General features: G+C 45.6%; 1 protein-coding gene across 4 annotated transcripts; it reads right to left on the reverse strand.

The window, feature by feature from the left end:
• Window positions 1-1605: 1605 nt before the first annotated feature.
• ZNF322 (zinc finger protein 322) lies at window positions 1606-25244 on the reverse strand. Of its 4 annotated transcripts, none has more exons than XM_047102039.1 (5): window positions 24967-25244; window positions 24009-24097; window positions 18081-18420; window positions 9046-9115; window positions 1606-5983 (listed from the first exon to the last, which is right to left on the reverse strand). In XM_047102039.1, the coding sequence occupies exon 5, from the start codon at window positions 5799-5801 to the stop codon at window positions 4593-4595; it is 1209 nt and encodes a 402-aa protein (XP_046957995.1). In that variant the 5' UTR covers window positions 5802-5983; window positions 9046-9115; window positions 18081-18420; window positions 24009-24097; window positions 24967-25244; the 3' UTR covers window positions 1606-4592. The 4 variants fall into 4 exon arrangements, with proteins under 4 accessions (XP_046957995.1, XP_046957994.1, XP_046957993.1 ...); XM_047102038.1 differs by lacking the exon at window positions 18081-18420 and adding an exon at window positions 24249-24311; XM_047102037.1 differs by lacking the exon at window positions 18081-18420 and adding an exon at window positions 24229-24311.
• Window positions 25245-25525: the final 281 nt, after the last annotated feature.

The following is a 25525-nucleotide window of genomic DNA, read 5'->3' on the forward strand; positions in this document are numbered from 1 at the left end:
CCCGCACGTCGGGGCTCCCCGTTTAGAACAGGGGCTGGATTCAACCAGGAAGGTCCACTTTGGATTTCATACAAAAGCTCCTCCTCGTTTTCAGATATGTTAAGGCAACCTTCTGAGCCGGGAGTTAAGATACGCGAGGGCTGCGGAGATTTCTCAAAATGGGCACGGAACATAATAAACAGGAGCTACCCCACGGGTCCTCTCCTTTCCTCGCTAGACCTTAACCGCCAGTTACTTGACCTTAGCAGGTGCAGCCCCTCCGTGTCAAGGTTCCCCTGCCTGACAGAAGGACGGAAGGACGGCCTCGGCAAGGGTCAACCGCTTTCAGCTTGCCCCACTGCTTCTAGAGTCCAACTGGGAGGCGAGGCCAAAGCTGTCGCCTGGGGCATGAAACGAGCAAGCTTCTACTGCGTGACAAGCTGTTTTTTCCCTCAAGGAGAAAGAACTATTTTCGACAAACACTTACGGCCTCTGTGGGCGCTGGGACGCACCTTCGCTCTTCCACTTCCAGAGACATCACTTCTGTCCCCGTCACTTGCAAGGGAAATGGCTGCTTCCCCGGGCTTGTCTCAGCACTGCCCACCTGAAATGTCGGGCCGGGGACAGAGCAGCAGGAGGGCTGCAGGCCTCGTTGGGGCACACCTCTCTACCCGCAAGCCAGAAGGAAAACAAGCGGAAGCTGGGCCATTTTCCCTTCCCCTTTTCGTCCGCTGGCTGTCATACCTCCCTCTTCTTTCCTCACAATGAAAAAGCCACTTAAAACCCTGAAACCTATTCCATTGGGGGAGCAAAAAGATACAAACGGAGGCACACGTGACAACGGGGGGAAACTCGGAGCCACCCCGCCGACACCACTCCGCCAAGGGGAGAGGTAGAACTGCGCCCCGGGCGGATTCTGAATTTTTAATTTTTTTTTTCAACGTTTATTTATTTTCGGGACAGAGAGAGACAGAGCATGAACGGGGGAGGGGCAGAGAGAGAGGGAGACACAGAATCGGAAACAGGCTCCAGGCTCCGAGCCATCAGCCCAGAGCCCGACGCGGGCCTCGAACTCACGGACCGCGAGATCGTGACCTGGCTGAAGTCGGACGCTTAACCGACTGCGCCACCCAGGCGCCCCTCTAAATTCAAACTTCAAATTCAAAATTTGTCTTGATTTTGAGGTTGCAGGTGACTCACATAAACAGATGTTTTGCTGTTACTGAATTTTAGCCCCAAATATGGTCAGTTTCAGCGGTGACTCTCTCCTGTGTTATTTAGGTAATGCCCGGCAGAGGCTCCAGAAGGATCCAATATCCACAGCAGAGCAGAGACAATATTCCTTCCAGGTTTCCGTTCACTTCTCCGCTTTCGCCTCAAAAACTCCTGGAAGTCTAGAGCTGTTCTAATGGCCCTGATCGCCTCTACCAGGCCGAAGGGCCATGTGAATGTCAACTTTAGTCCTTTGTTTTGTGTATTTAATTAAGGTAGAGCTGGCGACATTCTAAGATACTCACGTGGGCATTGCAATGATCTGATCTGTGTCCACTGTGGAAGGATTCCTCCATATCGGCTTTATTCTAACGCAAGTGTAGGGGAAATGCCTTTTCTTAGTAGAGACAAAAATAGAGTTTTTCAGAATAAAAGTTTATTTAAGAATTAAGGGAAAACAAAAACATTAAAGCATAGGAATACATTGACTGAATACAAGTGTCTCGTTTGGTCTGAAATCTTGAAAGGTACTCTAACTACTTACCTGAGGTAGATTTAGGTTGGCACTGTCTCAAGAGAACCTCCATCCATCCCAGAAGTCACCTTCTAGTTTAGGTTACAGGCTCCCAAGTGGTCCTCTCCAACCTCAGGTTATGCTCTATGAACAACACCAACACCTTTTCCCCCACAGTTAAAAGCCCTCACCCTCAGACCCGTCTCATACTCCTAATGTTCTCCTTTTGAGGGATGGTCCATCCTTAACTTACTTAAAGATGAGAGACAATTACCGGTAAGATTAGTTGAAAGAAGGGGTGAGTCACTGCCCTGGCGACGATACAAACTCTGTCCCCTTCTCCAAGTTCTAATGACTAACAAGTAGCCATACGGACTAACGGTCATCACCACCAGGCCATACGCCCAATACTATTTTAAGTATTACAACTGTCAAACATGTACTAGTGACGGGCATGATTTGCACCGAAGAGAAACAAATACATCTTGCGTGTTTTGTCACACTGGGCCACTTTTCATGGTGTAAGAGCTGTGTATGAAAATTACTAAAACACATCAGATCGAATAAACTTCCAGCAATTGTTTTCAAACACAAAAAAACAAAAAAGCAAAAACGAAAACACAAACAAAAAATCCCCTAGAATCAGATTCCTTATTATCACTATATGCTCTATCCACTGACCCTAAGGTTATCAAGATCATCAACCAGTCATTAGGATCAAAGCTTAGAGCCACACACAAGGTAGCCACTGGCCACCCATGAGTCCGAATGCCAACACTCTCTGGAGTTCGGGGATTTGTTAAAATAAACCAGAGAACCCAGACTAGCGACAACATACTGACTCACCAGTCTATAGTCCCAAATACTGGAGGAATCTTAAGGATTTATATTAAATGTCTTTTAATCTGAGGGAAGGAAAAAACCCCTCAGAATTGTCCGTTAATAATCCCTGGATTAATTATAGTATTTCTAGAGAATGTTAAAGATAATCATAATTATCCTGGTAAATTGCAGATACGTGCTCATCCTTAAACCTCTGATGAATTTGCCAACTACTTTTCCCTTCTCGCATTTAGAATCCTACATTCCAAGCCAAACAGATACCTTGTGTTGTGGTGACTGCAATCCTTTCCCTGGGAATAAAAAGTATTCTCTTTTCTTGGCAGAACTGAAACAAACGAAAAGCGTATCATTATGGGGCTTGATTTGCTATCAACAGCAGGGTAACAGAGTGAAAAGAACACCAGCTTTGGAGTCGGGATAATCAGAATCAAGAAGTTTAGCTCCTCCATTAATAATGCATCATTATGTGTTCTTTTCTGTGCCTGCTCAGGCTTAAACCTTTCTTTTGGTTTCCCTTAATCAGCCTGCGAGGATCTGAAGAGCGGGTCTCATCACTCAAAGAGACGTGATAAGGTCCCAACAACGTGCACGCTAGCAACGTCATGACGGTTCTGCTGAAATTTGCACTTCTGAGTTGGAAAGAAATCAATCTCTAAAGCGGAGATTTCGAAAACCAGCGATCATCTCAAAGGTATTTCAGGGAAAGGAAACTTTTGAGGGGGTGCCTTAACTCACACGAAAATACACAAGCTGACTATTCTGCCTCTTTATGAGGTTGGCCCTCCGAAGGAGGAACCTGGGGGGACAGTTTCGATCTAGGGTCACTACTCCCTGGCCGTTCAGTTCTTTTCACTACTAGCAAATGGTTCCCAGGCTACTATCAACACGCTAGTCCCCATTCTGCTCAAGAATAAAAAAGGGACAGAGGCAAAGTCAATACAGTCCTTTCCCCCAACAGTAACACATGTCACACCTTCTATCACAAGGTTACGGTCCTTTCCTTTATTGGATTTCCAAATTGTAAAAAGCGAAAGTAATCATTAAGTGGTTCAGATAAAAGAAAAGCATCTTTACCTGAGTTACCCATGAGGCCTACCGCGATCTGCCCTCACTCCTCCCAGAACGAGCTCCTGGGGATCTAAAAACTGTTTACATACTGACTCCATTAAAAGTCATCTCTACCATATGGGTCAACTAACTATGAGAACAGTTCTCTTCATACCTATTATATGTACACAGTCCACACAATTAGATCTCTCACTGGCAAAAAGTTCTCTGATGAGTACGTTCTTTGGGACCCGGTAAGGTAGGAGAGTTTCTGACAAGGCTTTTTTCAGATTCCAGGGGCTTTTTCACTTGTGTGAGTGCCCCGGGATACCACAAGAGCGGATCACTGACAGAAGTTTTTCTCATTCAGAGACTCTGTAAGGTCCTTCCTCAGATTGGGTTTCTTTGGTGCAAACCCAAGGAGGCTCTCCCAATGAATGGATTTGCCACATTCAAGACAAATAGACACACTTTCACCAGTATGGCTTCTCTGAAGAGTAAAAAAAGTCACAGTTCTGTTAGAAGCTTTTTACACACTCGCTGGGGTTTCTCCCCACCGTGGGCTTTCTGACATCCGATGCGATGTGCGTACTGTCTGAAGCTCTGTTGACACGGAGGGCATTTAGAAAGTCCTCTGGTGTGAATTCTCGTGGGATGAGGGGGGGCGGGCACCGCTAGAAAGTCCTCTCACACTCACTGCATTTGCAAGGTCTCCCACCTGTACGAATCCCCTCATGGGTGATCAGCTGTGAGCTTGGACTACGGGTTTTCCAAAACTCAGGGTATTTGTAAGGTTTCCCACTCGAGTGACTCATAAAAGTGTCCTGCTAGGGTAGCTCTCTGGGCAAACCATTTCTCAACTTCCCACAGTTGCATTCTCTGGTCCCCACGGAAGTCTGAGCTCCGAGGAAAGTCTGAGATTCGCCTAGAGTCCTTTACCTTATGAGTTCTCGGACACGTACATACACCTTCTATGGGATTATAACTCCTTGTCTGATCAAGACATCTGTGAGGCTTCGGATGCATGGGGAGGGCTGAGCTCAAGACCCTTGTCACCCATATTACAGATATACGGTTTTTCACCGATGTGGATTGTCTGATGTTGCAGAAGGGCTGGGCTCTGGTGGAAGCTTTTATCGCACACGCTGTACTTATAACGCAGCTCTTCGGTCTGAGTTCGCATTTTCTGCTGGGCCACGAAGTCCATGCCTAGGAGGAAGCCACCCTCGCATGTAGACCACTGGGGCGGTTTCTCGTCCATGTGAATTCTCTGATGCACAATAAGGTCTGAGCCACAGCTGAAGCTTTTCTCATATTCGAGGCATTTGAAAGTGTGAGTGTGAGTTGCCTGATGCCTGATCAGGTTAGCGCTCCGCGTAAAGCTTCTCATGCACTCCAAGCACTTATACGGCTTCTCGCCCGTATGGACTCTCTGATGTACAATAAGGTCTGATTTCTGGCCAAAGCACTTCTCACAGGCGCCACACTTATAGGGCTTCTCCCCAGTGTGAACTCTTTTATGAACAATGAAGGCTGAACGGTGTCGGTAACTTTTCTCACACTTGTTGCATTTATAGGGCCTTTCGCCAGTATGAGTTCTCTGGTGGCTGATGAGGTCTGACTTCCCACTAAAAGCCTTTTCACACTCCAGACACTTAAACGGCTTCTCACCCGTGTGAGTTCTTCGGTGTCTTATGAGGTTCGTGCTTCGACTGAAGCATTTATCACACTCGCTACACAGATACGGCTTCTCGCCCGTATGGCTTCGCTGGTGGACAAGCAGGTCGGAGCTCTGGCCGAAATTCTTGCCACAGATGTCACAGGTATAGAATTTTTTACCTGCGTGTGTCCTCTGGTGTCCCGAAAGGGCTAAGTGATGCCAGAAGCTCTTCTCGCATTTGCTGCATTTATAAGGTTTCTCGTAATTGTGGACCCTCTGGTGTGAAAGCAGCTCTGAGCTTTGGACGAAGGTTTTCTCACACATATCACATCTGTAAGGTTTCTCCCCAGTGTGGGATCTCTCACACATAATAAGAGCTAAGCGTTCACACAAGTTTTGCTCACGTTCAAGGCACTGGTATAGCTGATCATCTATTTGCGTAATCTCACGCACATGAATAAAAATCTTTTTACCCTTCTGAGGGCATACATGATATATTTTCCTTTTCTGAGTTCTCTGATTATGTCTCTCTTCCGAAGCGCACATTTTCTATGGCTCTCTCCTAGGGAGTTTTCCACTGGTCTTCTTGACCCATCATTTTCTTCATAGCTGTTTTCTTGGTAAGAACTTGAAAGATACATCTGTTCTAGGCCTTTCAGTCATGAGCAGTTCGTCACTACAAGTTTCCAGCATCCTATACACTAATTCCTTACTTGGTATTTTCAACCCTGTGAGACAAAGAAGAAATATTATCTATATTCCTGTGACTAAGAAAAGAATGTTCACAGTTAAAAATCACTGCAAAAAAGACAGAAATTCTCCATCAGAGTCCATAAGTGCTCTAGTTATCACAAGGGTTGAAATCAGTTAGTTTTCCTCTTTTCTTTTTTTTAAAGAAAAAAATGTTTTTAATGTTTTTATTTATTTTTGGGACAGAGAGACAGAGCTCGAGCAGGAGAGGGGCAGAAAGAGAGGGAGACACAGAATCCGAAGCGGGCTCCAGGCTCCGAGCTGTCAGCACAGAGCCTGACACGGGGCTCGAACTCACGGACTATGAGATCATGACCTGAGCCGAAGGTGGACGCTCAACCGACTGAGCCACCCAGGTGCCCCAGTTAGTTTTCCTCTTTTCTAATACGAAACCGGTCAGTGACACATCTGAGGAAAAGACCAGTCAGGAATATTTCTGTTATGAACCTGGGTGATCTCAAAACCAGGGTTCTTCCCCTTCCCCTCGCTTCAACCGAATAATCAAGAGGCCGAACAGCTCCTCATTGCGCATAATAGGTGCTCAAAGCTAGAACAGAAGTTATTTTGCATCCACAGACACCTAAAGTAACCTACGAAAACGCTGATGCAAAGGTTACTTGGTGTATGTACACTCTTCTGGGGCAGAGTCCACGGTTCCTCAGCTGTGACGCATAGGACTGGGCACCCGCACACTCAGGTGACATGAAAACAGCAGGAGGGTTGAGTATAGCACGCTAGTAAGCGTAACGGACCAGAACCCAAAACACAACAGCTCCAGAAGCGGCAGCAGCAGTGGCCACCTGAATTCAGACAAAACAAGGAGTCAAAAGGATCTAGAAGGTGGAGGGCTTTCTGCATCATCAGTCTGCTAATCAGTTTTCCAATTTCCCTGCAACAATTCGGTAAGCTCTCCATGTGCAGGGCACGGAGACAGCTGTTGTGATAGAAAAAAAAAAGTTATTTATAAATATAAGAAGAAATACCACGGCTTCAAATGTCAGCTCAAAAAAGTTCTAATGTTTAGGTTTAGGGGATGAGAGAAAACGGAATGGGGTGGGAGTAGTGAGTGCGGTTTCTCGAGTGCAGACACGGGTCCACAAGAAATGTAATGCTGAAACTACGGCAGAAGGACAGGATGAGAGAGAAACATGACTCACGGCTACCAGAGCAGTGAAGTCAACGGCTCGGAGCAGGGGAAGGAGGTGAGCTTGAACAAGAGACAGCACGCTTATGCTAACTACGGTTAAGTATACACCTCCGATTTCAAAAAATCTATCACGTCACCGTGATCATCAAAGCCGTTCCAGACGTGACATTTTTGGGGGTCCAAACCACAAGTTCCAGATGACTCTCGCGGTAGCGTTAAGAATTCCTTACACTCCCAGATCGTTTGATGATGGGTACCCTAGGGAACAAGGTCACCAACCTGATCCATCAAATGGACCTCTGCCACCCAGTAAAATATCTTCAAAGTGAGCCCATTTCTGTCTTCACGAGAGAATGAATACTCCTATTATTTACCAGCGCGCCGAGCGCCAGAGGTCACCTCGTTGACTCCTGCGCGCATGTCTCGGAGCGCTAAGCGGGTGTCTGCAGCGGGACACTTACCGCGGTCACTGAGGGACCGGGGGCCTCTTCGGAAAGAGTGATCCAGAAACTACCAACAATAACACACAGCGCACGAAGCACCAAGTAGCCTGGGGCTGCCATCGTCGACCCCCAAAGCCTGAAGTGTCACAAAGGACGCTTATTCACCAGGGTTTGCAACGAAACGCCTCGTGTCTGCTCCTGCCTTACTGACCGTCAAAGACAAGTTCGGCACAGGCGGGGCGGTGGCGCACAGACCCGGCCTCCTCCGCCCCCGGCCACCCGATCTCCGTTCCTGTTCTTTCAGGTCCTCGGCCAAAGCCTGGGAGTCCTCCTGTGACCTTCTCCCTCACACCCCACAACGGAGCCATCGGCAGACTCGCTGGCTCCATTCTCAGAACGAGAACCCAACTGCCTCTCTCGCCGGCCGCGAGCCAAGGAGATGTCTCGGAAGAAACCAAGCCCAACGCTTTGATCTTGGACCGTCAGCCCCCAGAACCGGGAGAAGATAAATTTGCTCCTTACACCACTCAGTCTGTGGCACTTCATCACGGCAGCCCCAGAACTCAGGCCACCCTCCCGTCACCACCTCCTACACTCAGACTCTCCACTCCGCGGCCAGCGGAACTCGTGTTAGAACAACAGAATGTGGGGGCGCCTGGGGGGCTCGGTCGGTTAAGCCTCTGACTCTTGGTTTCTGCTCAGGTCATGACTCGGGGTCCTGATCCCAGCGTCTTGAGACCAAGCCCGGCGGAGCCTGCTTGGGACTCTCTCTGTCTGCCCCTCTCCTTTCACACTCTCTCTGAAAAGACACAAAGAAAAAGCCCAGACAACAGGGCAAGTCCTCTGTGCCCCCACAGAACAGCCTGAGGCTCTGCTGACCCCGCGGCCTCCCCCACCTGCTCTCTCACCGGCCTGCTCCCTGCGGGTCCCCATCGCACGTCCCCACCTGGCCACATGGCCTCCGGGCTGTCCTCACCCACGCTCCCCAGGGCCTCTGCCCCTCCCGGTCTGGTCCCTAGCTCTCTTCCTCCAGGGGTGTGCCCGGCGCCCTCTCAATTCCTCTGTTTCTTCAAATGTCTCTTTCCCAGGAGGCCTCTCCCGACCCCCGCGTTTAAAACAGGGAGCTGCCCGCATGCTCCCGGCTTCCCAACCCCTTTTTTGCTTTTCTCCACCGCGTCTGCCATCTTCTGATACGTGATGTACTCGGGTCGTTGAGGCCTCTGGCTGAAGCACGACAAGGACGTCTGGGTGTCGTGTGTGCGCTTTCTCCCGTGCACACGGCAGGTGCTTACCAGGCACCTCCGGTGCGTGCACCACTCCCCGTCTCCCCCCCCGCCCCCCCGTAACTGTTGTGTCCTCGCGGGAAAGGAAGGGGGCCGAGTGTCGCTGTGCCCGGGCTCAGTCCCGGAGACAGGACGCACGTTGCTGAGGCCTAGACACGGCGGCTTACCTGGGAGCTAGCTGGGAGAGCGCCTGGCTTCCTGGCCCCGCGAATCCGGTCTCTCTCGGCAGCCGGCCTTCTGTAAGACATGAGGGTATGACAGGGACGGTCACAGGCGAGTGGCCTTGGCCCTAGAGCGTTTCACTCAACGACTCCGAAAATGGGTAAAGTTTCCTTAAGAAAACTTAAGGGTGTTCTCCCACAAGCCCTTACACTGAGTCCTGAGAGACGAATCGTCCTAACCCATCCCGTGTGGCTCTCCAGAAAGGGGACAAGAATCTGAAAACCATCTGCATAATCTACGTCCTCCTCGGGGTTCTGACACGGAGGGGAAGGGCCCCCAAGGCCAAATCTCTGGAGAGACACACGCAAAGGTGACACCCTGGCCGCAGGAACGCAGGCCGCCCCATCCGCAGCCGTGGGGACAACCTGCACAGCAACAAGGCCCAACTTTACTCGGTGCTGCGGGCAGGCCTCAGGCTCTGGGGCATCGAGAGTCTACACCGGCCCCAGCCGCCTTCTGTTTCAGCCGCACACAACTCAGGAGGCGGCCGATGACGGGCACCTGACGGGCACGAGACTTAGAGTGCCCAGGCCGGTCCCCGACTCCTTCCCTCAGCAGCCTGGACCTGCCATTTCCGGGCCACTGAGGCTTCAGGTCCCTCGAGGGTCCCGCTGCCGCCAGGGATCAGAAGCCAGAGCGGAAGTGCTCAGACCCAGACAACACACGGGCCGGGCAGAGGCTCCGCGTGACACTCGTCCAGAGCTGCCACCACGCGGACGACCTATTTCCTGGTAAGACGGGGTAAACACAGGCCATCCTCGGCCCCCCTCGGAATCCTCGTGAAACCTGGCCAGGAAGCACAGGCCAGCTACCCGAGGACTCTGGAAAGGAAACGGCACGCAGGTCAGGAAAGACGGGAACTTCAAGCACAACCCAATTTCTGTTGATGTTGATGTTGCTGTTGTTGCTGTTGTTCCCTTTAGCAGCCCCCGGCCTGAACTCCACACGGGCCGAAACGAGAGGTCAGGGAAGCCGTAGGTCGTAGTTCAACTAGATTTTTCAGAAAAACCTGTGCGCTTCCATGACAAGGGCTTCATGCTAACTTCGGTCGAGGGACAGAAAACGGATTAAGGATGGAAAAAGAACAGAATACTTCTGGAAGAACTACACAGAACACGGGAAGAAAAGAGAGTTAGAGAGGGGGTATCGGTGCTGCAGACACGCACACGCACACCCACACCGCCCCGGCATGCCTCTAGCTCTGTAAGGACAAGAACAAATGCACCGAACAAACACACCCCTTCCCCAAATGCCTCGGGTGAGCTCTCAGCGGCAAGCCACCGAGTGGAGCAGGGCCAGGGCGAGAGGAGCAGGGCTGAGGGGAGCAGGGCCAGGGCGAGGGGAGCAGGGCTGAGGGGAGCAGAGCCAGGATGAGGGGAGCAGGCCCAAGAGAAGCAGGGCCAGGGGAGCAGGGCCAGGGGAGGCAGGGCCGAGGGGAGCAGGGACAGGGCGAGGGGAGCAGGGCTAGGGCAGCAGGGCGAGGGGAGCAGGGCCGGCCGAAGACGCAGGCTTCTGGCCGGCCGGGGTGTTGGAACCAGTCTACGACGGACACAACTCACTCCAAGTAGAAAATGTTTTCTTCAAGCTCTGATCAGAGCAGGACAGAAGGAAGGGACTCAGCCTGCACACACTTAGAGGCAGTCCCAGGGTGGCGATCCTTCAGGAAAGTAAAAAGGAAAGGACAGGAACCCTCTGGGCTGCACCGTGAAGAAGAAAAGGAGCAGAGAGGAATGTAAGGTCCTTCAAGATGATGGAAAAAGTTTTTTAGAAAAAAGGAAAATAAAAATACCATCTAGGGGCCCCTGGGTGGCTCAGTCTTAGGTTAAGCATCCTACTGGATTCCGGCTCAGGTCATGATCTCATGGCTTGTGGGACTGAGCCCCGCATCGGGCTCTGCACGGACAGCTCGGAGCCTGCTTGGGATTCTCTCTCTCCCTCTCTCTGCCCCTCCCCTGCTTGGGAGCATGTACTCGATCTCTCTCAAAATAAACAAACATTAAAGAAAAAACAAAAAAAGAAAAACAATGCCACAAAACTTTACCACAATGACAAAAGTGGTAAAGTGTTGCTGAATTAGCAGTCTTATTAAATATTTCACAGTCTAGTAAAATAGACGTAATTCAACTAAAAACTAGGAAAAGAAACAAAAAACTAATATAACCTCACTGGTTATTGTATTAATGGCAGGTGAGAGTTAAGGGATACTACCAAAACCTGAAAAACCAGATAATTACAGGCTAAATAAGAAAATGGTACCAAGAGGGTGCCCGGGGGGCTCAGTCAGTGTAAGCGTCCGACTCTTGGATTCTGCTCAGGTCATGATCTCATGGTGTGTGAGTTTGAGCCCCACATCAGGCTCTGTCCTATCAGCTTGAGATTCTCTTTCTTCCTCTCCACTCTCTCTCTGTGTCAAAAATAAATAAATAAAACTTAAAAAAAAAAAGAAAAAAACTACGAAAAGAAAAAAGAAAAAGAAAATGGTACCAAGGCATTAAAAAAGATCTATGTTCCAAGGTAGCCATTATAACAAAAACGAAACATTCTAGATTTTTTTTAATCAAAAGCAACAAGTAGTGGAAAAAACAAGTATAAATAACATGATCACGCTGAGACCAAACACATCAATCATATCGATAAATGAGTTGTTTTACTCACCCATTAAAATTTTTTTAAAAATTTATTATTTTTATTTAATAAAATATTAAATATTGTAATATTTAAAATAAATATATTTATTATCTTAATAGGAGTAGGAGACACAGAATTCGAAGCAGGCTCCAGGCCCTGAGCTGTCAGTATAGAGCCTGATGCAGGGCTCAAACCCACGAGGTGTGAAATCATGACCTGAGCCAAAGTTGGACACTTAACCGACTCACTCACCCATTAAAAAATTTTTACTGTGGCTCAAGAAGCAAGACCCAACTATATGCTAAACACAAGAGACACCTAAAACAAAGATTTGAAAGGCTGAAAACACAGGGACAGAAAAAAGGATACGGGGCAAATAGAACAATAAAAGTAGGGTTTTTTTTTTTTTTTTTTTTTTAAGGTATCAGGAAGAGAATTCGGCCAAAAAACATGAAACATGATAATGTTGAAAGCCATATACTATAGCTTGACTTGTAACAGTTATGGTTTTGCACCAAATCACACAGCAATCAACCTCATCAAGCAAAAACTACAATACATAACAAGAAATAGAGATACACACATTATTAATAAGAAAACTTAACATTCCACGGTCAGTAAATGGACATACAAAGTAGAACAAAAATAAGTTATGATGCAGAAAACTTGATCACATTAGTAAGTAAATCTTAGGGATAGCTAAGGATAGTTATCTCCTAATAACAGGAAATAAACTTTCTTCTCAAGCACACATGAATCAGTCACAGAATTCTGTCATATAGTAGGTCACAAAGAGAGCATCAGTAAGTTCCATAAAGTGACATCAAACTGAAAATTTATTGAAACATCAAATTAAAAAAGCCCCTCCTAAATGGGGAAAAATAAACTAATAAAACAACTCTTCAGCAAATGGGGAGACAAAACAAAATTTCTAAATATTGACAATTAACAATATTACAGATTATAATCTATGGAATAAATTTAAAGCAGTGACCAAGGAATGTTCATAGTTTTAAATATTTTTACATCGATAAGAAGAATTACATGAACAAACTAAATTCTCAGCTCAAAAAGCTAAAAAAAAAAAGGTAAATCAAAAGAAATTAAGGAAGAAAATAAAATTAAAGACGGAAATCAGGAAACTGAAGAGAAAAACAACCTAATTATAAATCAAAATCCTACTTTGGAAAAAACGTAAAGAACTGATAAACTACTAGCCAACTTAATGAGGAAACAAGGGAGAAAGTACACGCTTACAAAGTAAGGAATAAATAATAGCTAAAACAAACAAACCCTGCCCCCACATACACACACCGGATCACTTTGCAGACTTCTGCACAAATAAATGTGATAGCCTATGAAACAGACTGTTTCCTCGTGAAATACAATTTACCAAAATCACCCCCTTCAAAGACAGAAAGTTTTAGAACACTAATATGCACAGAATAAACAAAGTTGTTAAGGAATTACCCCACAAAAAAGCACTAGACCTAGATCATTAAAAAAAATTTTTTTTTTTTTTACTCACGAACTGTGAGATCATGACCTGAGCCAAAGCTGGACACTCAACCGACTGAGCCACCCAGGCACTCCTGCACCTAGATGATTTCAGAAGAGTATTCTAACAAACTTACAAAGAGCAAATAAACCTAATGTTTCACAAATATCTTCCAGAGCGCTTAAAAATGAACAAAACTTCTAATTTTTTTGTGAAAATAGTTTAACGTTGACAATTAACCTGACAAAGAGTACAAAAATGTTTTGTAGCCCAGTATTAAAGTGAAAAGTACTAACAAAAATCCAACATCACATTAAGGAAAGTAATATATCATGACAAAAGTGGGAGTTATTCAAGGAATGCAAGATTTGTTCAATATTAGGAAATCCATTAACATAACACTGCATATTAACAGATCTATGGGAGAAAATCATAATTATCTCCATGGATACTGAAGGAACTCACAACAGAAATCAACATCCATACCTGATGAAAATAAGAAAGTAGGAATTAATGAATACTTCCTTTTATTTTTTATACAAATACTCCCTTTTAAATGATAAAATATACACTCCTTAGTCTTACAGCCAGTACCTAAGTGAGAAAAACTAGTCATTTCCAATGAGATCAGGAACAAGTCAAGAATGACCACTATCTCCATTGTTAATAAACTCTGAGCTGGAAGTACTAGCCAACACAATTAGAAACGAAAAGTCAATTAGAGGTTTAATAACTGAAAAGAGGTAAAATTATATCTGTTTGGAGATATATGAGAGTATAACTAGAAAACTCTAGAATCAACATTAAAACTGACTCAAAAGAATTCAGAAGGCAGCAGGATATAAAACTCACCCACAGAAACAAATAGCCCTTTTCTGTGCACAGACAACAGACTAGAGCATACAATGATAGAGAATATTCCTTGTACGATAACAGAAAATATAAAATACGCAAAAATAAATAATTTTGTAAAATAGAGAAGAGGAAAACTCTCAAACACTACCGAAGGACCTAAAAGTAGACCTGAACAAACGGAAAGGTATCTTTTGTTCTTGGATAGAATGACTCAATATAATGAAGATGTTGGTTCCTCGTAAAAAGATGTGTGAATTAATGCAATTACAACAAAAAATAATATGCTTCTTCATGGAACCAGACCAAATGTGAGCAAACTATGGCCCACAGGTCAATTCTGGCCTGCAGCCTGTTTCCATAAAGTTTTACCGAAACAAGGTAACACTTACTCATTAACATATTGCCCTTTCACACAGGCAGAGTTAAATAGTTGAGCAGAGACCATATGGCCCCCAAAACCTAAAGTACATACTTTCTGACGCTTCACAGACATATCAGGAATGCCTGAGCTACCGTTATTACTCAAATTCACTTGGGAAAACCAACATGCAAGAATCGCTAGGAAACAATGAAAAGAAAGATTGGGGGGGTGACTAACTCTATGAGACATTAAAATACAGTATTAAAGCTTCTAATGTTAATATTCTGGTACAGGAATACATAAAAAAATAAGTGGAATAGAATAAAAATCCAGAAACAGATATCAACATACATAGACATTTAGTATACAATAAAGGTTATGTCTCAAATTACCAGGGAAAAGCTAAACTATTTATTTATTTATTTATTTATTTACTTACTTACTTACTTACTTATATATTTGTTTATTTAGAAAGCACATGAGTGGGGGAGAGACAGAGAGGGAGAGAGAGAATCCCAAGCAGGGTCTGCACTCTCAGCACAGAGCCCGATGCAGGGCTTGAGCTCATGAACTGTGAGATCATGACCTGAGCCAAAATCAAGAGTCAGACAATCAACTGAGCCTCCCAGGCGCTGAACTTTTAATAAACGATGTCAGAACATCAGGATGGTCACATGAAAACTGATACAATTTGATCTATACCCACATCACATACCAAAATCAATTCTAAACTGATCAGGGATCTGAATTTAACACGTTGAAACCACACAGGTACTGAAACATACAGATAACCTCAGTGTACAGAAAGGTGTTCAGCCTATGACACAAGATTGGCCATTTGACTAAAATAAAAGCATTTTGCATGTAAAAAGGAAAGAACAAAGTCAAAAGTCAATGACAAACTGAAAGAAAATGTTTGTAACATATATTTGAGACAAACGAATATTTACATCTATTAGATAAAGGTCTCTTAAAAATTGAGGGAAAAAAACCACTAAAAACCTGATAGAACAATAGGCAAAAAAAAAAATACACAAAAAAGATAGAAAAATGTTTCTCAAACATATGAAAAGATGTTCAATCTCACTTATATTTACAGAAATTTAAATTAACAGTACATGAAATATCTAGGAATAGACAGGAGCTTTCTAAACTTGATAAAGAATGCAAGAAAACTATAGCTAATATTATACTTAATGGTGAGAAGCTCGAGTCTTTCCAGTTAAGACAAGGAAAAAGGTAAGGATGTCCCTTCTTACTACTCCTTTTCAACATCATACTGAAAGTCTTAGATAATACAGTAAGACAAGAAGAAAAAATAAAAATTATACAGAATGGGAAAAAGTAAACTATCTTTGCTTCCAGATCACATGACTGTCAGTGTAGAAAATACAAAAGTATCAACAAAAAACCTGGAATTAATTAAGCGATTATAGCAAGCATGCAGGATACAAAGATAATATACAAAAGGCAATCACCTTCTTGCACACCAGCAATGAATCTGAAGTTAAAAACACAACATCATTAGCACCTATGCAAAATGACATACTTAAGTATTAATCTAACTTATGTATTAATCTAACTTATGTATGCATGAAGAAAACATAAAACTCTGATGAAAGAAATAAAAAAGAACTAAATAAATGAACAGAAATCCCATGTTCATGGATATGCTGACATCTATGCTGTCAGGACGCCAATTCTTCCTAACTTGATCCACAGGTTGAACTCAATTCCAATCAAAATCCCTGCAGGTTATTCTGTTGCTATCAACAAATTGATCCTAAAGTTTATACAGAGAGCAAAAGGCCCAGAATAGTCAACAAACTATTGAAAGAGAACAAAACTGAAGGACTGACACTACTCAACTTCAAGACTTGCTACAATGCTCCAGTAACCCATGTAGTATTGGTAAAAGGACAAATAGATCAGTGGAAGAGAGTCTAGAAATGGACTCATATAGATGTAGTCAACTGATCTTTCAACAAAACAGCAAAGGCGATGCAATCCAGAAAGATGTCTTTCAACAAATGTGGCAAGAACAACTGGACGTCCCTGCAAGAATACGAAATAGACAGACTTTACACTTTTCACAAAAATGAACTCAAAATAGGCCATGGACTTAAATGTAAAACACAAAACTATAAAACTCCTAGAAGATAACACGGGGGAAATAAAGACAATTTTTTAGATAAAATACCAAAGGAATGACCTATGAAAGAAATAACAATCTGGATTTCATTAAGTTAAAAACTTGTTTTGTAAAAGACACAGTCTAAAGCCACAGACTGGGAGAAGCCACAGACTGGGAGAAAATATTTGCAAAAGACATCTGATAAAGGACTGTTATCCAAAATATACAATGCATTTCTATATTCTTAAAACCCAACAAGGAACCACCTGATTAAAAAAAGGGCAAATGATCTGAACAGACAGCCCACCAGAGAAGATGTACAGATGACAAATAAGCATATGAAAAGATGCTCCACATCGTACGTCACTGGGGAACTGAACGTTAAAACGAGATACCACTAAAAATTACGATGACCCAAATCCAGAACGCTGACAACACCAGATGCCGACAAGGACGTGGCGCAACAGGAAGTCCCGTCCATCGCTGGTGGGAACGCAAAACGGTACAGCCACTCTGGAAGGCAGTTTGGTGGTTTTTCACAAAACTAAGCACACTCTGGGGTGCCTGGGTGCCTCAGCTCAGGTCATGATCTCACCGTTGGTGGGTTCAAGCCCCGCGTTGGGCTCTATGCTGACGGCTCAGAGCCTGGAGCCTCTTCACATTGTGTGTCTCCCTCTCTCTCTGCCCCTCCCCCACTCACACGGTCTCTCTCAAAAATTAATCAACATTAAAAAAAAACACAAAAAAACTAAACACACTCTTACATAATCCAGCAACTGTGCTGCTTGGTATTTACCCAAAGGAGCTGAAAACGTGATGTCCACACAAACACCTGCACAAGGATGTTTACAGCAGCTCTGTGCACAATTGCCAAAACTCGGCAGCACCAAAGATGCCCTTCAGTCAATGAAAGGATAACCAAACGGTGCCACATCCAGACAACGGAACATTGCTTAGAGCTGAAATAGGAATGTTCCCCAGGGAAAGCCCTGGGGAAACCTTATACGCATATTGCTAAGTGAAAGAAACCAGCCTGAAAAGGCCACAAACTGTACGATTCCAAGTACATGATATTCTAGAATAAACAAAACTATGGCATTGGTGAAAGAGATCAGTGGTTTCAGGGGTTGGGGAGAAGGATGAGTAAGCGGAGCACAGAGGATTTTCAGGGCAGTGAAACTCTTCTGTGACACCATAAATGGTGACAGACGCCATTATACATTTGTCAAAGCCACGGAATGTACAACACAAAGAACGAACCCTCAAGTAAATCAAGGCCTTTGGGTGATAATGGCATCTCAATGTAGGTTCCGCTGTAACAGATGTAGCACTCTGGTCCCAGAGGTTGACAGCCGGGGAGGCTGGGGGGGGGGGGGGGTAGAGGACGTAAGGCAGCTGCGTGCACTCTCCACTCAATTTTGCTGTGAACCTGCAAGTACTCTCAAAAACGTCTATTTAAAAAAATGAAATAATTAAAAAAGGTATGTGAAATATTGTTTCTCACCAATCAGGCCGGCATCCATTGAAAAGTATGACAGCGCATTTTGTTGTCAAAACTGTGGGGCAACAGACACGCTTGTGTTGCTAGAGGGAAGGCCAACTGACACGACGCTCTGGCCGGGAGTTTGGCAGAGCTCCTAAAACTAGATCTGCATTTATATCTGACTCAGCGGTCCCATCTCTAGAAATCGGCTCTGAAGATACATCTCCAACAATTTAAACATATCCAAGCCTGAAGTTGCGCACCGTAGCCAAGGTTTGCGGTTTGAAAATATTTAAACCACTTCAACGCCCATGTGAAGCAAAGTGGTTGAACAAACCTCGTATAACGGAGTACTACGCACCTGTAACAAGGAAGAAAACCTTCGTGAATTGACACGAAATGATTTTCAGGATATACCATAAATTTCAAAAAACAACAGTCGAGAAACACACGCCACATTTTGTGGGGTGCGTGGGTGGCTCAGTCGTTAAGGGTCCGCGTCACGGTCCCACCATCTGTGGGTCTGAGCCCCGCATGGGGCTCGTGGCTGACAGTACAGAGCCTGCTTGGAGTTCTCTCTCTCCCTCTCTCTGCCCCTCCCCCCACTCTCAAAAAGGAAAAAAGAACAACATCCACTCCATTTTGTGTAAGAACGCAGTAGAAATAAAAAACTTACACATGTATCTATGCATCTGGCCACAGACAGCTTTGGAAAAGGTGAAAGACACTAAGGCGCGTGGCTACTACCCCGTGGGGGGCGAACCCGCAGTAAGGGCACAGGAAAACCGAACTGGTGGCAACAGGTGATGGAGGGAGAGTCGCGCTTCTGTGAACCTACCTTGTTTGTAACACGCACGTTTTTACTTTCACAACTGTTACATTGCACATGCTCAGTAAGTAAACAGGCAAGATGCCTGAGCAAAATGTTACAATGTAATACAAGCGAAACAAATGAGTCAGTGTTTCAAATGAAGAATACCCTGAAGGCGACAAACTCAAAGCGTACTTTAATACGATACTAAGAATATAAACCCAAGTTGAAGATAAAAAGAACTATAAACAATTACTGCACTCTAATTAGCAGGGCTATTTCCCCCCTGTGGTGGTGAAGATATACTACCTACTGTATACCCCAGGACTGAACAAATAAGTAAATATACTACTGGCAAAATGGCACACAGATTCCTCATCGTCAGAGAAGGGAGTTACAAATATAGAAAAGAGAACTCTAGTGTTTAACTGGAACTAGAAGTATCAGGAGGTCAAATTTTTTAAAACATTTTTTAAGTTTATTTATTTATTTTGAGTGAGCAAGGGAGCACATGAACGGGAGAGGGGCGGGGTGGGGGGGACTGAGGATCCAAAGTAGGCTCTGTGTCGCCTGCAGAGAGCTCAGTGTGGGGCTCGAACTCACGAACTGTGGGATCATGGCCTGAGCCGAAGTCAGATGCTCAACCAACTGAGCCACCCAGGCGCCCCAGAGATCAAGTTTTTAAGTATATACAGAACACAGAAATGCATGTATGTGTCAAAGTGCACGTTTGTTTTATCTTTCTAATAATGTCTGCTGAAAGGTCACAGAAAGCATGAAATCTTAGTAGTAAGGAGCACACCAAGCACTCAGGTCTTGTTTCTAAACACCATCCTCCACTGAAAGCGATCAGGGCTCCTGGAAGAAATGTCGATTCCGGGCTTTAGAAAGGACAAGATGAGCCCGGAGCACCTTGTGCCAGAAAATAAGCAAGTGCTCAGGAAGTGGTGACAAGATGGGAAAAGGACCCAGGAGCCAGGCCGAGGGGGCTGCTACTACACAAATCCGGAACAAACAGAACATCAAAACAAGCAGTAATAAGTTAGTAACACAGTAAGAATCCATGAATCTATATGTATTAAAAAAAAAAAAAAGCGAATAGAGAAGGGAGTTTTTCTTATACTAAAAAGCCAACAATTAAATGTAGAAGAAAAGATGTAATTTTAAAAGTCACGATGTCCAATCAAAAGGAGAATATGAATTATTTCAGGTAAAAATCTAGTGGGTATAAAGTTTGTGAGATCAGGATATTGACACAATCTGAAAATATCTCCCTACTAGATATTTAATAATTACAGAGACAAGGAGAGTAACTTCATAGGACACAAACCTGGAAGCCACGACTTAAACCCAGTGATCAAAGTCACTGTCACCAGTAACATGGTATACAACTTGCCTCCTACTAGAATGTGCAGTACAGAATGCACCCCTGGGCCACCTTGTCAACAACGTATAACCTGAATCTGATCATGAGGAAACATCAGACAAACCCAAAGTGAAGGAAATCCTACTAAATACGTGGCCTGAACTCTTAAAAAAGTCAAGGTCATGAAAGACAAAGTCCGAGGATATGTGTGCCACAAACAAGAAGACATGACAATTAAATGAAATAGGGGGGGTGGTGGATTGATCTTTGTAAGAACCGGGTTTTTCCCTTTTCTTGAAAAGGCCATTAGTGGAACAATGGGTTAAATTTGAATAAGATAATATTATATGAGTTAATATCTTGACTTTGATAGCTGTAATGGTAAGAGAACAGCCTTGTTTTTAAGACAGGAACTATTGAGTGTTTAGGACAGGCTCTCTCACCTGGGGTTCGAGGAAAGAATGAAGCTCCACAGAAAATGATTTGAGTAACTGTTTTTTCAGTTCTCCCAAGAATGGCATGTAGCTAGAAGCATTGCACGTGCATAAGAAAGCAGTTAATTCATGACATACCTTAGGACTTTAGGGCTTAATTCTCTTAAGACTTTAGGGCTTAGCATGTCGTAAGACTTCAGGGCTTCATTCTCTCATAGTTTGACAAGAATCATTATGGCTATAACCTACTCTCAAAAAGTTCAGGAAAAAAACGCACAAGGATGCATATGTAGGTGAATACAGACACACACAGAGTCGTAAAGCAAACACAGCACAACGGTAACATTTAGGACTGCTGGGCAAAGGGTACAGGACTACTCTGTATGATTTTGCAACTTTTGTGTGAGTCTGAAATTATTTCCAAATTAACAGATATTTTCGTTTTTTGTTTTTTTTTTTTAATTTTTTTTTCAACGTTTATTTATTTTTGGGACAGAGAGAGAGAGACAGAGCATGAACGGGGGAGGGGCAGAGAGAGAGGGAGACACAGAATCGGAAACAGGCTCCAGGCTCCGAGCCATCAGCCCAGAGCCCGACGCGGGGCTCGAACTCACGGGCCGCGAGATCGTGACCTGGCTGAAGTCGGACGCTTAACCGACTGCGCCACCCAGGCGCCCCTCGTTTGTTTTTTAAAGAACACGGTAGCAGTGAGTTGATATACTGTGCTGACAGTGAACGTTCAAGTTCTGGAATCAGGTTTTGGTTCAAATTCCCACTGTGCTCCCCTGTAGACGCAGGAACCTGGGTAAGGAAAGTACTTACCTTCCTTCTGCTTCCGTTTCCCCTGTGATAAAATATGTAAGGTACCATGGCCTGCCTTAAGGAGCTGCCATGACAACTGAGACGCTGCCACTAAGGACCCAGCTCCATGCCTGAGAATCAAGGGATGCTCGATGAATGACAGGCTCTATTATTTTCTTCATTCCATCTTCACACACATGAAAACCCGAATATTTATCGAGTCTATACTCCGTGTCTGTCTCTTGTGCAAAGCCTTGTTCAAAGCCCATTTAAACTTAATTAGCCAAATCATAAACAATAACTCAGGTGCCCCTGAACGTTCTGTCTTTTAAGCTGTGTGGGGCGCCTGTACCTCCGTCGGTTAAGCGTCCAACTTCAGCTCAGGTTGTGATCTCACGGTTCAAGAGTTCGAGCCCCGCATCAGGCTCTATGCTGACAGCTCAGAGCCTGGAGCCTGCTTCTGATTCTGTGTCTCCCTCTCTCTCTGCCCCTCCCCTGCTCGTTCTCTGTCTCTCTTTCTCTCTCTCTCTCTCAAAAATAAACATTAAAAAGATAAAATAAAATGTGTATTACTGCAGTATGACTGCTAAGGTCAAAAGGGGAGCAGAGTGGAAACAGAGAATTCTGAGTCTGGTCATAGCCTGGTAAGTGAAATCAGAGTATTCCCGACTTATCAGGCCAGGGATGACTATCTGCCCTAAGTAGCCAACAAAGCGGGGGGCACCAAGAAGAAAAAACTTAAAACATAAGGAAATCATTTTCTTATTCGCATCTCCGTCTTTTAGATGTCAGCACCTAGAAGACAAAGTACAGTCCAGTCCAAACTTCCTTAGCTCCAAGATGTTCCAACTGTTTCGCAGCACACTCAGAATAAAGCCTGGTTTTCGCTGTCCTACGTCCTGTGTCACCCCTGCCTACCTTCAGCCTCGCGAGCCGCCCCAAAACTCTGGCACTTGTTCCTTCTGCCTAGAATGCTCTCCCCCCAGGTAGCTTGCTTCCTTATTTGATTCCAGTCTCTGAACATTAATTCCTCAAAAGGAGGCACCCCCTGGACCACTTTATGTCAGATAGCGGGGTCCTCTTATCCTGTTCCATTTCTCTTATAGCACTTCCCACCCAACGACGTGGAATAGATTTTATACCTGTTCATTTGTTTCTCCCTCCTACTAGAATATAACTTCCATTAGGGTTAGGCCTTAGGCTATTGTCCCCTGGAATATCCCCAGGATCTAGGCTACGCCGTTGAATGAAACCTATGACCAAACGGCACGACAAAAAAAAAGGGCCGTCATAATTCTGAGAACCCCCATGGCAACGCAACCGGCTAGGCTAGCAGCCCTGGCTGGTCCTCTTGGCAAACTCAAACATATCCTGCAAGTCTTAGCTTCAGGGTACCCTCTTCCAAGAGGTTTCTCTTATCTCACCCTAGCAAGACACCGGTTCTCTCTTCCATCGGTAGAGTCACAGTGTGCAGAGTAAGCAGGCAGGCAATAAAAGTCCAGGCAGAGAAACTGAGTTTAGAACTTCAAAGCGCAAGGTTAAGGATGCATGGGACAAACAGACAAAGGTGATAGAATATTAATCTAAAAAACAGGTAATGCCAACTGTATCAGGCCTGAGGCTAGGGATTACCCCCTTTCCTTTACTTTTTTAAAGCTTATTTATTTTGAGAGAGATATGGGAGGGGGCAGAAAGAGGGAGAGAGAGAGAATCCCAAGCAGCGCCAGACTCAGGGCTCAAACTCACAGAACTGTGAGATCATGACCTGAGCCAAAATCAAGAGTCGGACGCTCAACTGTCTGAGCCCCCCGCTGACCCCCCCCTTCATTTATTTTTAATTGATGGCATGGACTGTCTCATTTAATCTTCCCAAGAACTCTATAAAATAGGTATTAATACCCATATTTGCACCTAACAGATAGAAAACCTGATGCTAAGGGCAGTTAGATAATCACCCAACAACTCACAGCTAGTAAGCCGAAGAGCCACGATTTACATTTAACTTTTTTTTTTTAATTTTTTTTTCAACGTTTATTTATTTTTTGGACAGAGAGAGACAGAGCATGAACGGGGGAGGGGCAGAGAGAGAGGGAGACACAGAATCGGAAACAGGCTCCAGGCTCTGAGCCATCAGCCCAGAGCCCGACGCGGGGCTCGAACTCACGGACCGCGAGATCGTGACCTGGCTGAAGTCGGACGCCCAACCGACTGAGCCACCCAGGCGCCCCACATTTAACTTTTAACTACGGAGTCTGCCCAAGCACTGAGCATACTGCCTGTTCTGGGCCGCAAATCAACCAAGAAGCAATTACTACAAGCCTGTTGCGAGGACCCATGTTGGAAAGAAGTAGAAAATACATTCAGGTTAGTGGAATAAGATCCAGTTTTATCACTCTGCTATTTCAGGAGCTAAGAGAGTATCAATCCCTTTTTCCTGTTATCTTCTCCCAATCCTAGGCAGGCCCTCAGTCCCACCTCTCCTTCCCCCTCCCAAATCCACACTTATCTAGAAACACGCAACCTGGTATGCCACTTACGGTAACAACAAAGACTCGAGACAGTGTTCCTTCTGGCTTCAAAAGGTCTCTGGTCCAGAAGTATTCACAGCACGCAATTCTGCCCTCTCCTGGAGGAAAAATCAACAACGCAGAAATGTATAGTTTTTTGGTGAAATTTGTCTTTTTTCTGGAGCTGGCCATCTAAATATTGCTCCCATTTACTCCCCAGTCTGGTCAGCATCCTTCAACCACATCTTACCTCTTCCCACATTTGCTTACATTTTGTTTCTCCTCCAAGAGGCACCTGCTGCTGGCGGCCATTCAGGTCCTTCCCAACCAGCTCTAGACAAAACACCAAGAATCCTTCTGGACAATGACTAACTTTAACTTAAGAAAACCCTGAGTCCTGTTTCACTTGCCTGTTAAAATTTTTCTTTCTGCTAATTATCTTTTGTTTGCATTACCTCAACTTCTAAGGTCAAGGACCCATTCTTCTAACCACTCTACACGCCAAGGCGTAGTTGACAAGTGTATACGGTACCATTTTATATACAATGTAGCTTTCCAAGAATAGTTATAAGGCGGCTGAAAACCAGATGGTTCTGTTCCTCTGAACGTTTGAGTGCAATATAACTAATCTCTACCTTTAAGATGCTGGGGGAGGGGGTGGACTTCAAGGTCCTTCGGTTTCCCCCCCGTAGGAAGAGATACAGATCGCTTAGAAAAGTGCCTGGTAATTAATATTTACTATTATCTCCAGGAGCGACCGTACCGAGCTGCTCTTCTTTCAACTTTTCATTGACCGTCTTTCGGTCCGCCGTCGGGCGGCCGGGGGTCACTGACCCCGCTCGGCGGCGAGTAGCAGAGGCTGCTCTTGCCCTGCGGAGGCCGGGGGCCGGCGAGGCGGCGGGGGCTGCTTTCTGGTCCCGCCGCCCCCCTCCCACTCCCTCCGGGCCCCGCGGCCGCGCCCCTCCCAGGCCCCGCGGGCCGCGCTTACCCCGGCAGCCGCCGGCACCGCCCCTCCGCCTGGGACCGCACTTCCGGTTAGTCTCCGGACACTCGGCTCTGGGCTTCCCGGCGGCCGCAGCCTCCGCGGCGGTGGACCCCGGGGCCCACCTTCGGGAAGGGAAGGAAAGCAAACCTGGGGGGCGGACGAGAGCCAGGAGCAGCTCCCTTTGCGCGGCTCGGGAGGGGAGCTGGGGCCAGGCCGCCCACTGACCGCTGTAAGGGCCGACAGGGCCGGCTACGCGAGCCCTTTCAGCCGGGCTGGGAAGCGGCCGGCGCAGCCCCGCCCCCGCGAGTCACATGATCACCCCTGCTTCGGCGGCTGGGGCGTCCCGCCCCCAGCCTCTGGGCCAATGGGGGCTGAGCCCGTGTAGCGGGGCGGGGCCCCGGGGCGCCTGCGCTGCGGGCCTTCGGCGGTTCGGGGCGGAGCTGGCCAGGAAATGGAGAGTTCCTCGGAGGCTTGGGGTCCTGGGCTGAGGGGGGAGGTGGGTGTTCCGCGGCCACCTGGTCTAAGAGGAAACGACGTTGTTTAAATGACAGTGTCTGACTTC

This window comes from Lynx rufus, unplaced genomic scaffold (genome assembly GCF_022079265.1).
Source record: "Lynx rufus isolate CCGP_SWC_20201006 ecotype Redwood Valley unplaced genomic scaffold, mLynRuf1.p SCAF_6, whole genome shotgun sequence".
In the NCBI taxonomy this organism is placed as follows: Eukaryota; Metazoa; Chordata; class Mammalia; order Carnivora; family Felidae; genus Lynx; species Lynx rufus.